Source organism: Coregonus clupeaformis, chromosome 23 (assembly GCF_020615455.1).
Source record: "Coregonus clupeaformis isolate EN_2021a chromosome 23, ASM2061545v1, whole genome shotgun sequence".
Classification (NCBI taxonomy): domain Eukaryota; kingdom Metazoa; phylum Chordata; class Actinopteri; order Salmoniformes; family Salmonidae; genus Coregonus; species Coregonus clupeaformis.
This window is the reverse complement of record NC_059214.1, coordinates 56509575-56524816: the sequence shown is the minus strand read 5'-3', so window position 1 is coordinate 56524816 and position 15242 is coordinate 56509575. Positions and strand designations below refer to the sequence as shown.

Below are 15242 nucleotides of genomic sequence, written 5' to 3'. Positions count from 1 at the left end.
ACATTAGTTACAACAGACAGCCTGGGGAGGCTAACTACAACATTAGTTACAACAGACAGCCTGGGGAGGCTAACTCCAACATTAGTTACAACAGACAGCCTGGGGAGGCTAACTCCAACATTAGTTACAACAGACAGCCTGGGGAGGATAACTCCAACATTAGTTACAACAGACAGCCTGGGAGGCTAACTCCAACATTAGTTACAACAGACAGCCTGGGAGGATAACTCCAACATTAGTTACAACAGACAGCCTGGGAGGCTAACTCCAACATTAGTTACAACAGACAGCCTGGGGAGGATAACTCCAACATTAGTTACAACAGACAGCCTGGGGAGGCTAACTCCAACATGTTATACACAGTTTATCACCGCCACACCCTCTCCTATTTGAGGACGCTCCAGTGATTACATTAACATTTGGCTCCTGTTGCCCAGGGCCCATAGGGTTTGAATTGTTGTGCACCATATAGGGAATACTGTACCATTTGGCATGCATTTACAGTGGCTGGGGTCTCATGGCAAGGATGTGATGCGTGAGATCCGATATCATTTTGTCGTGTTAACAGACCTTCACCTCTCTGAGGGAGCAGGCTGGGGTAACTGGGCTGATCCCCTCTGGATGGGGTTTAACACTGCAGTGTATGTGTGTGTGTGTGTGTGTGTGTGTGTGTAGATACAGACCAGGCAGCCCTCCTCCTAACCACCACACTGGTCTCCGTCAGCCTCAATGCCTCATGCCTCCCTGGCTTGCTGGCAGAAAATACCAGGCAGGTTGGCGTCTCCTATATTTATCACAATCCCAGGTGCGTTAGCGCAATGATTGGTGGCGGTGGTGTAGCTATCCATCGATTAAACAAGCGATGCCTATGGAAAAGGCTTCCTGAGTTCTGAATGATTGGTGGAACAGGAGGAGTGACCTGTATTGCATTAGGATGCCTTGGGTTACATCATGCGGAACAGAGCGGTAATGCCTCTGACTTAGAGGCCAAGTTCCTCATCTCCCGAGACTGCAGGGAAGCCTGTCAGGGTTTTAGAGCTGTAATACTGAAATACAACCGTTTCAACTCATTTTGTAAAAGTCGTTTCGACACGGTGGTAAGATGAGATGGGGTAATCAGTGTCTCTCAGTCTCAGACTGAAATACTTTTCCATCTCCTAACTTTGAAAGTCAGAGTTTTAAGAGAATGGCTACTAGTTCTAGACTGGCTATAAAGGCCAGACAGTGTTATGTTGAGATTTGATTATCCTACCACCACCACAGTAATATTATTCTGCTCTGGATATTCCCTGCCTCTCCACTCGATTGGTGTTCTGGTTTTTGGTTTCACATATCCTCCTCCATCTCCCTGGCGTTTGGTTGGGTGCAGAACAACAGAACATTTGAACAATTGAACAACAGAACAACAGAACAACAGAACAACAGAACAACAGAACAACAGAACAACTGAACAACTGACCAACAGAACAACAGAACAATTGAACAACAGAGCAACAGAGCAACAGAATAACTGAACAACAGAACAACAGAAGAACTGAACAACAGAAGAACTGAACAACAGAACAACAGAACAACAGAACAACAGAACAACATAACAACTGAACAACTGAACAACAGAACAACAGAACATTTGAACATTTGAACATTTGAACATTTGAACATTTGAACATTTGAACATTTGAACAACAGAGCAACAGAACAACAGAACAACAGAACAACAGAACAACAGAACAACAGAACAACAGAACAACTGAACAACTGAACAACTGAACAACTGAACAACAGAGTAACTGAACAACAGAACTGATTTACAGAATAACAGCACAACAGAATAACAGAACAACAGAACAACAGAACAACAGAACAACAGAACAACAGAACAACTGAACAACTGAACAACTGAACAACAGAACAACTGAACAACTGAACAACTGAACAACAGAACAACTGAACAACTGAACAACTGAACAACTGATCAACAGAACAACAGAACAACTGAACAACTGAACAACTGAACAACTGAACAACAGAACAACAGAACAACTGAACAACTGAACAACAGAACAACTGAACAACAGAACAATTGAACAACAGAGCAACAGAACAACAGAATAACTGAACAACTGAACAACAGAAGAACTGAACAACAGAACAACTGAACAACTGAACAACAGAACAACTGAACAACAGAACATTTGAACATTTGAACATTTGAACAACAGAGCAACAGAGCAATAGAACAACTGAACAACTGAACAACTGAACAACTGAACAACAGAACAACATAGTAACTGAACAACAGAACTGATTTACAGAATAACAGAGCAACAGAACAACAGAACAACAGAACAACAGAACAACAGAACAACAGAACAACTGAACAACTGAACAACAGAACAACATAGTAACTGAACAACAGAACTGATTTACAGAATAACAGTGCAACAGAACAACAGAACAACAGAACAACAGAACAACTGAACAACTGAACAACTGAACAACTGAACAACTGAACAACTGAACAACAGAACAACTGAACAACTGAACAACTGAACAACTGAACAACAGAACAACTGAACAACAGAACATTTGAACATTTGAACAATTGAACAGAGCAACAGAACAACAGAACATTTGAACAGCAGAGCAACAGAACAACAGAATAACTGAACAACAGAACAACAGAAGAACTGAACAACAGAACAACTGAACAACTGAACAACAGAACAACTGAACAACAGAACAACTGAACAACTGAACAACAGAACAACATAACAGAACAACGGAACAACAGAACAACTGAACAACAGAACAACAGAACAACAGAACAACAGAACAACTGAACAACTGAACAACTGAACAACAGAACAACAGAAGACAAGAAGAACAGAACAACTGAACAACTGAACAACTGAACAACTGAACAACAGAACAAAAGAACAACAGAAAATTTGAACATTTGAACAATTGAACAACAGAGCAACAGAACAACAGAACATTTGAACATTTGAACATTTGAACAATTGAACAACTGAACAACAGAACAACTGAACAACTGAACAACAGAACAACAGAGCAACAGAGCAACAGAGCAACAGAGCAACAGGACAACTGAACAACAGAACAACAGAGTAACTGAACAACATAACTGATTTACAGAATAACAGAGCAACAGAGCAACAGAACAACAGAACAACATAACAACAGAACAACAGAACAACAGAACAACTTAACAACAGAACAACAGAACAACTGAACAACTGAACAACTGAACAACTGAACAACAGAACAACAGAACAACAGAACAACAGAACAACTGAACAACTGAACAACTGAACAACAGAACAACTGAACAACTGAACAACAGAACAACTGAACAACAGAACAGAACAACAGAACAACAGAACAACAGAACAACTGAACAACTGAACAACAGAACAACTGAACAACAGAACAACTGAACAACTCAACAACAGAACAACTGAACAACTGAACAACTGAACAACTGAACAACTGAACAACAGAACAACAGAACAACAGAACAACTGAACAACAGAACAACAGAGTAACTGAACAACAGAACTGATTTACAGAACAAAAGAACAACAGAACAACAGAACAACAGAACAACTTAACAACTTAACAACTTAACAACAGAACAACTGAACAACTGAACAACTGAACAACTGAACAACTGAACAACAGAACAACAGAACAACAGAACAGAACAACTGAACAACAGAACAACAGAACAACAGAACTGAACAACTGAACAACAGAACAACAGAACAACCGAAACAAACGAACAACTGAACAACTGAACAACAGAACTGAACAACTGAATAGCTGAACAACAGAACAACAGAGTAACTGAACAACAGAACTGATTTACAGAACAACAGAACAACAGAACAACTGAACAACAGAACAACAGAGTAACTGAACAACAGAACTGATTTACAGAACAACAGAACAACAGAACAACAGAACAACAGAACAACTTAACAACTTAACAACTTAACAACAGAACAACTGAACAACTGAACAACAGAACAACTGAACAACAGAACAACAGAACAACAGAACAGAACAACTGAACAACAGAACAACAGAACAACAGAACTGAACAACTGAACAACAGAACAACAGAACAACCGAACAACTGAACAACTGAACAACAGAACTGAACAACTGAATAGCTGAACAACAGAACAATCGAGCTGGGTTTTATGCTTTCTGCACAACATTTTAATCTCCACATTCCTCTGGGAGGTGGCCATGGTTCGCTGGCTTTGTGGTTCCTAACAGTGTGATGAATGTGTCTGGACCCAGGCAGAAATGTAGATGTGGTCTGTGATATGCTGGCTGTGTGGTAACCAGTCGAGAGACCCGGTCTAGCGGAGAGGGTGTGTGTGTGTGTGTGTGTGTGTGTGTTTGGGGGGGGGGTTCTATCTGTATCTAGCTGAGAATATGTCAATAGTTGACTGGTGTTCACAGCACCGACCCAGGAGACTTTTTTAGCTTTCAGGAGCCGTGCGAGTAAAGAGCAACAGGATCAGAACACATATCAAAAAGAGCAGGACAAGAGCTGGAATTAAAGCTTTAACTCGCTATTTAAAGGTTAGCGTTGATGTTGATTCACTTTTAGGTCACAGTATCCAATATTGAATACATGTCGAGAAAAACCACTGTCATCTACAAATAAATGAACTGAAACAGAACTGGCATTACTTAGTTGTTTTCTGTTAAATGTTTTGCAGAGACTGCAGCAGTGTATTGTCAAATGTATGACAGCCAAACTTTATCCGGTGCAAAACTAAAGAGGTACATTATCCGGACTGCATAGAACATGCAGAAATGGAGGGGTTTTGTGCTCGATTCAAACCACTCACTGTGCATCATTATTCAGATTCAAACCACTCACTGTTCATCATTATTCAGTGTAGAATTCTACCACATTGAAGTCTAGAATAAGATTTACCTCTGGCTCAGTAGGTAGCTAACAACAACAACAACAACAGCAACAACAACATCAACAACAACCCCTTCAAATTGCCCTGTCATGATTTATGCACCTGGAAGTTGAAATTAAAAGTCTACGTCTGCAACTGCAACAAGACCATTTCATGAAGGTTATTGCTTGCGTTTGTCTTGTGGCATTGCTACCTACTATTGGATACGTTTAGTTTAAAAAATATGTATCTTTTTTATTTTATTACTTTTTTAGGGGGTAGATCAGCTTTAATATTGCAGATAGATTGTAACTTCCATCAATGTAATTGCCTGCATCACTTCCAATCCCCCATATGTTTTTTTTTTCTCGCAAATATATATATATATATATATATATATATATATATATATATACATACATACACATACATATACACATACATACATATACATACATATATATCCTTTAAAAATATATATTTCCCTCTATTACTTTCCAACCCCACCATCCCTTCCCTAATTGGAGTAAACTAGTGAACAACAACGCTTAGGCCTCTACTTCCAGATTATACATACTATGTACATTTTATGGACACAGTCAATTTTACAATAATTATATTTTGTTTGTTTTTACTCCTGAACTTCCTCTACCCTCAACCTCTCCGATCATTTTCATGATGTCCATCCGGTTTGCTTCTATATGCCAAATCTTTCTAACTGTGCTCTTTCACAAAAGCTCTCAACCTATAACCTATAGACTTATTATGGACACAGTATGCTTTACATTAGTTATCTTGTTGTTATTAGTTGTTGTTAGTTGTTATTAGTCCCATCCTTCAGCTCCATTCAACACCTCCCATCTATCTCTTAACACCATCCATATAGGATTTCTATTTGCCATATATTTTTCAACTGTACTGTGATGTTTTACAAAAGTTCTGAACCTTTCTATTCTCATTGTTTCTACAGATCGTAAATTGAAAATAAACATTTTTGCTAAAATATTATTATATTATTGATCGATTGACTATGACTTTTCAGATCACCCAGTAGTGCTATCTGCAGGGTTAGCTCCAGGTAAATATTGCAATCCTTTAGCCATTCCTGGACCTGTGTCCAAAAACAAGCTACAAATGGACAGTACCAAAACAAATGATCTAATGATTCTGTCTCTTCGCAGCGAAATCTGCAGAGCTGGGAAGATTGTATCCCCCATATAAATAACATTCTATTGGTAGCAAGAATTATGTAAAATCATTTAAATTGAAAAATTATAAGTTTTGAATCCGGAGTCGTTTTGCGTATCAGTTCATAAACACTATGCCATGGAATCGGTACGTCAAAAATCTCTTCTCAACTATTTTGCAATCTACATGGAACAGCTATCAATCCTTTGGTCCTTAAAATGAAACTGGTATACTTTTTTATGTATCACAATTTTCTTTAACCATACGGTTAGTTGGATACATATCTACTGAACAAATGAGTCTTAGTCATTAGTTACAGTACATATCTACTGAACAAATGAGTCATGGTCACTAGTTACAGTACATATCTACTGAACAAATGAGTCGTAGTCACAGTATATATCTACTGAACAAATGAGTCGTGGTCACTACATTTTTTAATTTTTTACATTTTTAGTCATTTAGCAGACACTCTTATCCAGAGCGACTTACAGGAGCAATTAGGGTTAAGTGCCTTGCTCAAGGGCACATCGACAGATTTTTCACCTAGTCGGCTCGGGGATTAGAACCAGCGACCTTTTGGTTACTGGCACAACGCTCTTACCCACTAAGCTACCTGCCGCCCACCGTCACTAGTTACAGTATATATCTACTGAACACACATTATTTCCAAATTTTTCTATGAACACTTCTGTATTGTGTGCAAACAATTAAGAAATCTAAGGGTTGAATACAAGTGCAAGTTGGTGTCTGTGTGTGAGTGTGTGTGAGTGTGTGTGTGTGTGTGTGTGAGAGAGAGAGAGAGAGAGAGAGAGAGAGAGAGAGAGAGAGAGAGAGAGAGAGAGAGAGAGAGAGAGAGAGAGAGAGTGTGTGTGTGTGTGTGTGTGTGTGCATGCACATGAATGTAGTGTAGGGCCATTACCTGTTTGTGAGCGTGGTCATAAGAGTTGATGTGGTTGTCAAACTCCTGGTGCTTGTAATACTGCTTGTCACACAGACCACAGTAGAAGTTGGCCTTCAGGTCCTCCAAGGCTTTGGCCATGGTCGTCGACCTCTCCTTCTCCGCATAGTCCTGGAAGAAACAACAAGGACGACAACACCTCTGTCAGGGAGGGAATAAACTCTCTGTCAGGGAGGGAATAAACTCTCTGTCAGGGAGGGAATAAACTCTCTGTCAGGGAGGGAATAAACTCTCTGTCAGGGAGGGAATAAACTCTCTGTCGGGGAGGGAATAAACTCTCTGTCAGGGAGGGAATCAACTCTCTGTCAGGGAGGGAATCAACTCTAGGGAAAAACTCTCTGTCAGGGAGGGAATAAACTCTCTGTCAGGGAGGGAATAAACTCTCTGTCAGGGGAGGGAATAAAACTCTCTGTCAGGGAGGGAATAAACTCTCTGTCAGGGAGGGAATAAACTCTCTGTCAGGGAGGGAATCAACTCTCTGTCAAGGAGGGAATCAACTCTCTGTCAGGGAGGGAATAAATTTCTGTCAGGGAGGGAATAAACTCTCTGTCAGGGAGGGAATAAACTCTCTGTCAGGGAGGGAATAAACTCTCTGTCAGGGAGGGAATAAACTCTCTGTCAGGGAGGGAATAAACTCTCTGTCAGGGAGGGAATAAACTCTCTGTCAAGGAGGGAATCAACTCTCTGTCAGGGAGGGAATAAACTCTCTGTCAGGGAGGGAATAAACTCTCTGTCAGGGAGGGAATAAACTCTCTGTCAGGGAGGGAATAAACTCTCTGTCAGGGAGGGAATAAACTCTCTGTCAGGGACGGAATAAACTCTCTGTCAGGGAGGGAATAAACTCTCTGTCAGGGAGGGAATAAACTATCTGTCAGGGAGGGAATAAACTCTCTGTCAGGGAGGGAATAAACTCTCTGTCAGGGAGGGAATAAACTCTCTGTCAGGGAGGGAATAAACTCTCTGTCAGGGAAGGAATAAACTCTGATAAGGCTGATAAGGAAAAAAAGGCCTATGTGCAGTTTCCCTATAATATGCTTCATACACACTGTTTCCCTATAATATGCTTCATACACACTGTTTCCCTATAATATGCTTCATACACACTGTTTCCCTATAATATGCTTCATACTCACTGTTTCCCTATAATATGCTTCATACACACTGTTTCCCTATAATATGCTTCATACACACTGTTTCCCTATAATATGCTTCATACACACTGTTTCCCTATAATATGCTTCATACACACTGTTTCCCATAATATGCTTCATACACACTGTTTCCCTATAATATGCTTCATACACACTGTTTCCCTATAATATGCTTCACACACACTGTTTCCCTATAATATGCTTCACACACACTGTTTCCCTATAATATGCTTCATACACACTGTTTCCCTATAATATGCTTCATACACACTGTTTCCCTATAATATGCTTCATACACACTGTTTCCCTATAATATGCTTCATACACACTGTTTCCCTATAATATGCTTCATACACACTGTTTCCCTATAATATGCTTCACACACACTGTTTCCCTATAATATGCTTCATACACACTGTTTCCCTATAATATGCTTCATACACACTGTTTCCCTATAATATGCTTCATACACACTGTTTCCCTATAATATGCTTCATACACACTGTTTCCCTATAATATGCTTCACACACACTGTTTCCCTATAATATGCTTCATACACACTGTTTCCCTATGATAAACCTCAAACACACAATCTGAGTTACATCGCACAGCAATCTTGTAATGCATGCATCTGTGTCCATGTCTGTGATTGGTGTGGTCCTGGTGAGATAACATTATTCTCTGCTATACAAGATACTTCTTTCCATGACAGACATAAACCTATGACACTGCGAGGCATGTCATTTAACCCTCACATTTAATAACAGACACATTTTTCACGTCATTATTTATTTACATAATTTGTAGCGTGGGATGTTTGTGGTGGTCCTTTAACATAATGCTCTTTCAAAACCCCCAAAACTCATCTAGATTCTAATTTTCTCTTTTTATATATTCGGTATTAAATATTGATTCACAGCTAAATGGGGGATGAGACTACTTTCACTGGGGGCGGATCATATTTCAAATCTAATTTCTTTCATGCTCAGGATATATGGAAACTCGGACATTCAAAGCTCTGTTCGATAGAGACACGTAATAAACCTCCAACCTCCCAAAAGGTCCCCTCTTCAAACATCCCAGGGGGCTAGAGAAGAAGAAGAAAAAAAAGTAACACCATTCACGATTTGAATCTATTTACACTAAAACTCATTCTTAATGCTGACATGAAAATCATTATCAGAATAAAGCCCCCTGGATAGATCCTCCTCAAAGGAGAAATCACACTGCGGCGAAATCAGAAAATAAAAACCTGAATACCCAGTGGACAACAGGCATTCTCATTATCATTATTTTCTGAAATGTAATTTAATGGTGCGTTTTCACACAGGGATGCGATTAGACTTCAAACAGCTGAACGGTTTAACCCTGAGCTGAAACTTTCCATGGGCCTGTGTCAACTGTACACTAATTTTGACAAGAGCCCTATGTGTTCCTATATTTGGGACGCACTCCCGGCGTTCAGGTTCAACCCTCTGCTTTTAAACTATCACCTCGTCTGCCCATTTGTCCGGTTGGCTCATATCTGAACTGAAGAGGCTTCGTGGTTCTAGACCCCTAAATCAGCTCGGAAGCCAGAGTGGCTCAAATTGCTGTGCAATAATATTGTCATTAACGGGGGGAGAAAACCCCACTCAGGCTATTGTGTGGGGTTAGTTCTGACATGGACCTCACCACTTTACGGTGATATCACAGTCCATTACAGACCCAGAGAGGTGTAATGGGCTGTGTTTGTGTGTGTGTGTGTGTGTGTGTGTGCGTGTGTGTGTGTGTGTGTGTGTGTGTGTGTGTGTGTGTGTGCGTGCATGTGTGTAAGCTGCCCTGCATGCACTAGCATTATATCAGACCACCAAACAAGTGATCCTGATTGACACATAACAGCCCACGCGGAGATAGACTGAGACACTATTACCAGGCAATTGCTCCTAATGGGTAGGTGGTGTAAAGTGGAAAGGAACAAGCATTGCATCGAAGGCATTCAAAACAAGTAACCTGAATATATTTGATTATTTGGTTAGGTTACATGTACCGGCCTGTATCAATAACATGTAACCTGGATAGTTTTGTTTTATTCTTTGGTTAGGTTACATGTACCGGCCTGTATCAATAACATGTAACCTGGATAGTTTTGTTTTATTCTTTGGTTAGGTTACAAGTACCGGCCTGTATCAATAACATGTAACCTGGATAGTTTTGTTTTATTCTTTGGTTACGTTATGTGTAGCGGCCGCAAAATCCTTTGTCGCTGATGGAGGAGCCCAATGCGTCAGGCGCCCTCGAGGTCCGGTGACCCAAGCCAAATGCAGAATCTGAGGCAGAATCCCCCTGGGAAGGAGTCAAGATACGGGAGGATGGCGCTGGAACCTCCGAAGCCAGGAGAGCGAAGCTGTTTGACAACTGGATTTGGGTCGGGCTTCCCAAAGCCAAAGAAGCCCCACTCCCTCCATTTGGCCTACGGCAGGTGACGTGCTTCCGTGGTTGGGCAGCAGGAATGGTGACAGTATCATCCACTAAATCAATCATAAGTGACGTTCCTACTCCATTTTCCAGGGAAGTAGGAGACTACTTCGGGGAGAGGGGTCACTGGAAGGCATTGGCCATTCAGTCAATGAGTGTTGACATGGCGGTGATACGCTCAACACATGGGAACGGCGTCCAGCCTGTGGAGTGGAGAAGGAGAAGGTGGGCAAGGTGCTTTCCCCACTAGATTGTGCAAGTTATTCATCTGTTTGTTAAGAGTAGCCACTTCTTCCCTATAGTCCTCCGCCAGTAAACATTTGATGCATCAGAACTCCGGTTGGTCCACATTGTCCTGGAAGAGACCTTAGTAAATACAGCTCCTGCAGCGCACAAAATGCTGCATGTTTCCTCTGAATGGGGAAGCCTCCATGAGAAGAGACTTCCTCTGAACAGGGAAGCCTCCATGAGAAGAGACTTCCTCTGAACGGGGAAGCCTCCATGAGAAGAGACTTCCTCTGAACAGGGAAGCCTCCATGAGAAGAGACTTCCTCTGAACGGGGAAGCCTCCATGAGAAGAGACTTCCTCTGAACAGGGAAGCCTCCATGAGAAGAGACTTCCTCTGAACAGGGAAGCCTTCGTGAAAAGAGAAATCCTCTGAACAGGGAAGCCTCGATAGAAGAGACTTCCTCTGAACGGGGAAGCCTCCATGAGAAGAGACAGAGCAACCGAATCCATGTCAAAGATAACAATTTACAGGCCAAAATAAAAAAAGAACCAATAACTGATGTATTTTCATCGATTTTGTTGTAATGTTTGAGTCACTCAAATATCACATGAATACACATTAGACATGGCACAATATATAGAATTGCAGGAAATCATCTTTAAACCTGCAAAATCATGGTCATATTAGTTAGCAGGCCAAACCGTTTGGACACTACAGAGGTTTTTGTGAGAAGACAGATTTTCGGAATGTCTCCTGGTCTGACAAACCGCAGATGGACAGTGCAATAGATCTGCCACTTTCCACCACAGATGGACAGTGCTATAGATCTGCCACTTTCCACCACAGATGGACATCGCTGTATCTCTGCCACTTTCCACCGCAGATGGACAGTGCTATAGGTCTGCCACTTTCCACCGCAGATGGACAGCGCTGTAGCTATGCCACTTTCCAACGCAGATGTGGGAGGGTGACATAGGCGGATAGGTATGGATTGAGATGACAGGTGGTTGGTGGCACCTTTAATTTGGGGAGGATGGGCTTGTGGTAAAGGCTGGAGTGGAATTAGTGGAATGGTTTCCAGGTGTTTGATGCCATTCCATTGACTCCGTTCCGGCCATTATTATGAGCCGTTCTCCCCTCAGCAGCCTCTACTGATTGAGATGCAGCCCATGCAAAAGAACAGATATATCTAGCTTAAACTGACAGGTGTTGATGAGGATTGTTGTATTATGTTAATTAGATTGATGCACGGTTCGCCAATTGACTCTCAAGGTTTAATCCGGGCTTAATGGTATAAACACCTGTTGTTGAAAAAGCATGTGACATATAACATTTGGTTTGATTTGATATGGGGATTGAAATGTTATATACGTTTTATATTAAAGATCAGATAAAACATCTAGTGGGGAACATTTTCATCCCTGATATGAAGTTCACTCAAGAGCAAAAAGGGAAAGTCATCAGTAAATCTTTAACGAGGACATATTAACCTCAATCTACTGTATCTTTCTAACATGTGTGGGAGCGGAGGGGAGAGGAAGAAGGGAGAGGAAGAGGAGAGAGGAAGAGGAGGGAGGAAGAGGGGAGAGGAAGAGGGGAGAGGAAGAGGAGGGAGGAAGAAGAGAGGAAAGGAGGAAGAGGGGAGGAAGAGGGGAGAGGAAGAGGAGGAAGGAAGAGGGGAGAGGAAGAGGGGAGAGGAAGAGGAGAGAGGAAGATGGGAGAGGAAGAGGGGAGAGGAAGAGGGGAGAGGAGGGGTGAGAACAACAGAGCTTAGGCAATTAAACAACAACAAAACACGGTGCTGAGGAGGTAGTGTGAAGCTGTGAATTCATTCACACTGCAGATAGATCTAATCACTGTCGGGGAATCAAGGCGCTTAACGATGGTTTGGTGGCCTGCTGGGAGGGAGACTCCCCGTCTGAGCCGCCACTAAGCTTCACATCACAGGGGGTATGGGTATGAAGTATCGGGTATGGGGGTATGGACTCTCAAGGGTATACAGCAGTCACACTACCTCTGTAGCTGGATAAAAACATGCCAGCTACACCGCCCTGGTGTGGTAGTGGTAGCCTCAGAAAAGGTCCCCCTTCGCTCCCCCAGTCACTAAACTGCAGAACGCAGAGGGTCTGGACTCAAAGGTACCTCTGTAGTAGGAAAGGAGAACATTCCATACCATTGTTGTCTGACATGTGTAGGGAAGAGAACAGTAACATTAAGCTATAAAGAACAGGGTATTCACACTTTGTCTGTAGTGATAAAAGAGAAATCGTCTGGTAATGTGACGCTTTATCTGTCAGTCTAGATATGAAGGTGCATGTGATGGGCTTGTCCCCCTCTCTCCACACAGCGCTAGGCTAACACATATTTGGTTTTTTTCCCCCTCTGCAGAGGCTAACACTAACCTACATGTTTGGAGCTCAAGGCTTACCCACACAGCATGATTTTCCCTCTGCAGAGGCTAATGCTAACCCACAGGACACTGCACGGCTCCAGCCCCTCGCTTCCCCCCTCTGAGAGAAGTGTATTATTATTAATCAAGGTAATTGTATTATTCCCCTGAGCTCAGAGCACAGAGAGGCCCCAGACATGGACTAATGGACTATTATGAAAAATAATCTCACACTGTTTAACCCTGTCTCGTTGACTAAAGCTGACGCCGTGCGAAAGTAAATATATTTAGCCACCGTTTTGTAAGAGAAACATCTGCCTCTTTTGTTTAATTTTGTTTGAGCTATTTTCCGATCAGGCATTACATTAGAACATCAAAAGACAGAGTATTTATAAACCAGAGGATTACGGGGTGTCGTAAAACAAATCCCAGGAGAGCTGACACACAGGGGGCTCCATGCTGCGGACTACAACTGTATAAATAGTAGCACGCTTACTGTAGGAAGAATAGAGTACACATGAAGTATAAAATGAGATACTGTAGCAAGAATAGAGTACACATGAAGTATAAAATGAGATACTGTAGGAAGAATAGAGTACACATGAAGTATAAAATGAGATACTGTAGCAAGAATAGAGTACACATTAAGAATAAAATGAGATACTGTAGCAAGAATAGAGTACACATGAAGTATAAAATGAGATACTGTAGCAAGAATAGAGTACACATGAAGTATAAAATGAGATACTGTAGCAAGAATAGAGTACACATGAAGTATAAAATGAGATACTGTAGCAAGAATAGAGTACACATTAAGAATAAAATGAGATACTGTAGCAGGAATAGAGTACACATGAAGTATACAATTAGATACTGTAGCAAGAATAGAGTACACATGAAGTAAAAAATTAGATACTGTAGCAAGAATAGAGTACACATGAAGTATAAAATGAGATACTGTAGCAAGAATAGAGTGCACATGAAGTATAAAATGAGATACTGTAGCAAGAATAGAGTACACATGAAGTATAAAATGAGATACTGTAGCAAGAATAGAGTACACATGAAGTATAAAATGAGATACTGTAGCAAGAATAGAGTACACATGAAGTATAAAATGAGATACTGTAGCAAGAATAGAGTACACATGAAGTATAAAATGAGATACTGTAGCAAGAATAGAGTACACATGAAGTATAAAATGAGATACTGTAGCAAGAATAGAGTACACATGAAGTATAAAATTAGATAATGTAGAAAGAATAGAGTACACATGAAGTATAAAATGAGATACTGTAGGAAGAATAGAGTACACATGAAGTATAAAATGAGATACTGTAGGAAGAATAGAGTACACATGAAGTATAAAATGAGATACTGTAGCAAGAATAGAGTACACATGAAGTATAAAATGAGATACTGTAGCAAGAATAGAGTACACATGAAGTATAAAATGAGATACTGTAGCAAGAATAGAGTACACATGAAGTATAAAATGAGATACTGTAGCAAGAATAGAGTACACATGAAGTATAAAATGAGATACTGTAGCAAGAATAGAGTACACATGAAGTATAAAATGAGATACTGTAGCAAGAATAGAGTACACATGAAGTATAAAATGAGATACTGTAGCAAGAATAGAGTACACATGAAGTATAAAATGAGATACTGTAGCAAGAATAGAGTACACATGAAGTATAAAATGAGATAATGTAGGAAGAATAGAGTACACATGAAGTATAAAATGAGATACTGTAGGAAGAATAGAGTACACATGAAGTATAAAATGAGATATTAGTACCTCCATGCGGTGCAGTCTTCTAGGAGTAAGATGACACTATGGTCTTGCCTATATGGGCCACCACACTTGTTTTCATCCACTCAAGGTTGAGGAACCAAAGTGTCACAGGG

At 40.9% G+C, this 15242-nt stretch overlaps 1 protein-coding gene across 1 annotated transcript in view; it reads right to left on the bottom strand.

Moving 5' to 3' along the window:
* The window catches only part of LOC121536368 (zinc finger protein 804A), a 172592-nt gene that overhangs the window by 29339 nt on the left and 128011 nt on the right, over nt 1-15242 (bottom strand). Inside the window, exon 2 of the mRNA XM_041843639.2 lies at nt 7063-7212. Coding sequence (XP_041699573.2) covers nt 7063-7212 — 150 coding nt within the window. The remainder of the gene's footprint in view (nt 1-7062; nt 7213-15242) is intronic.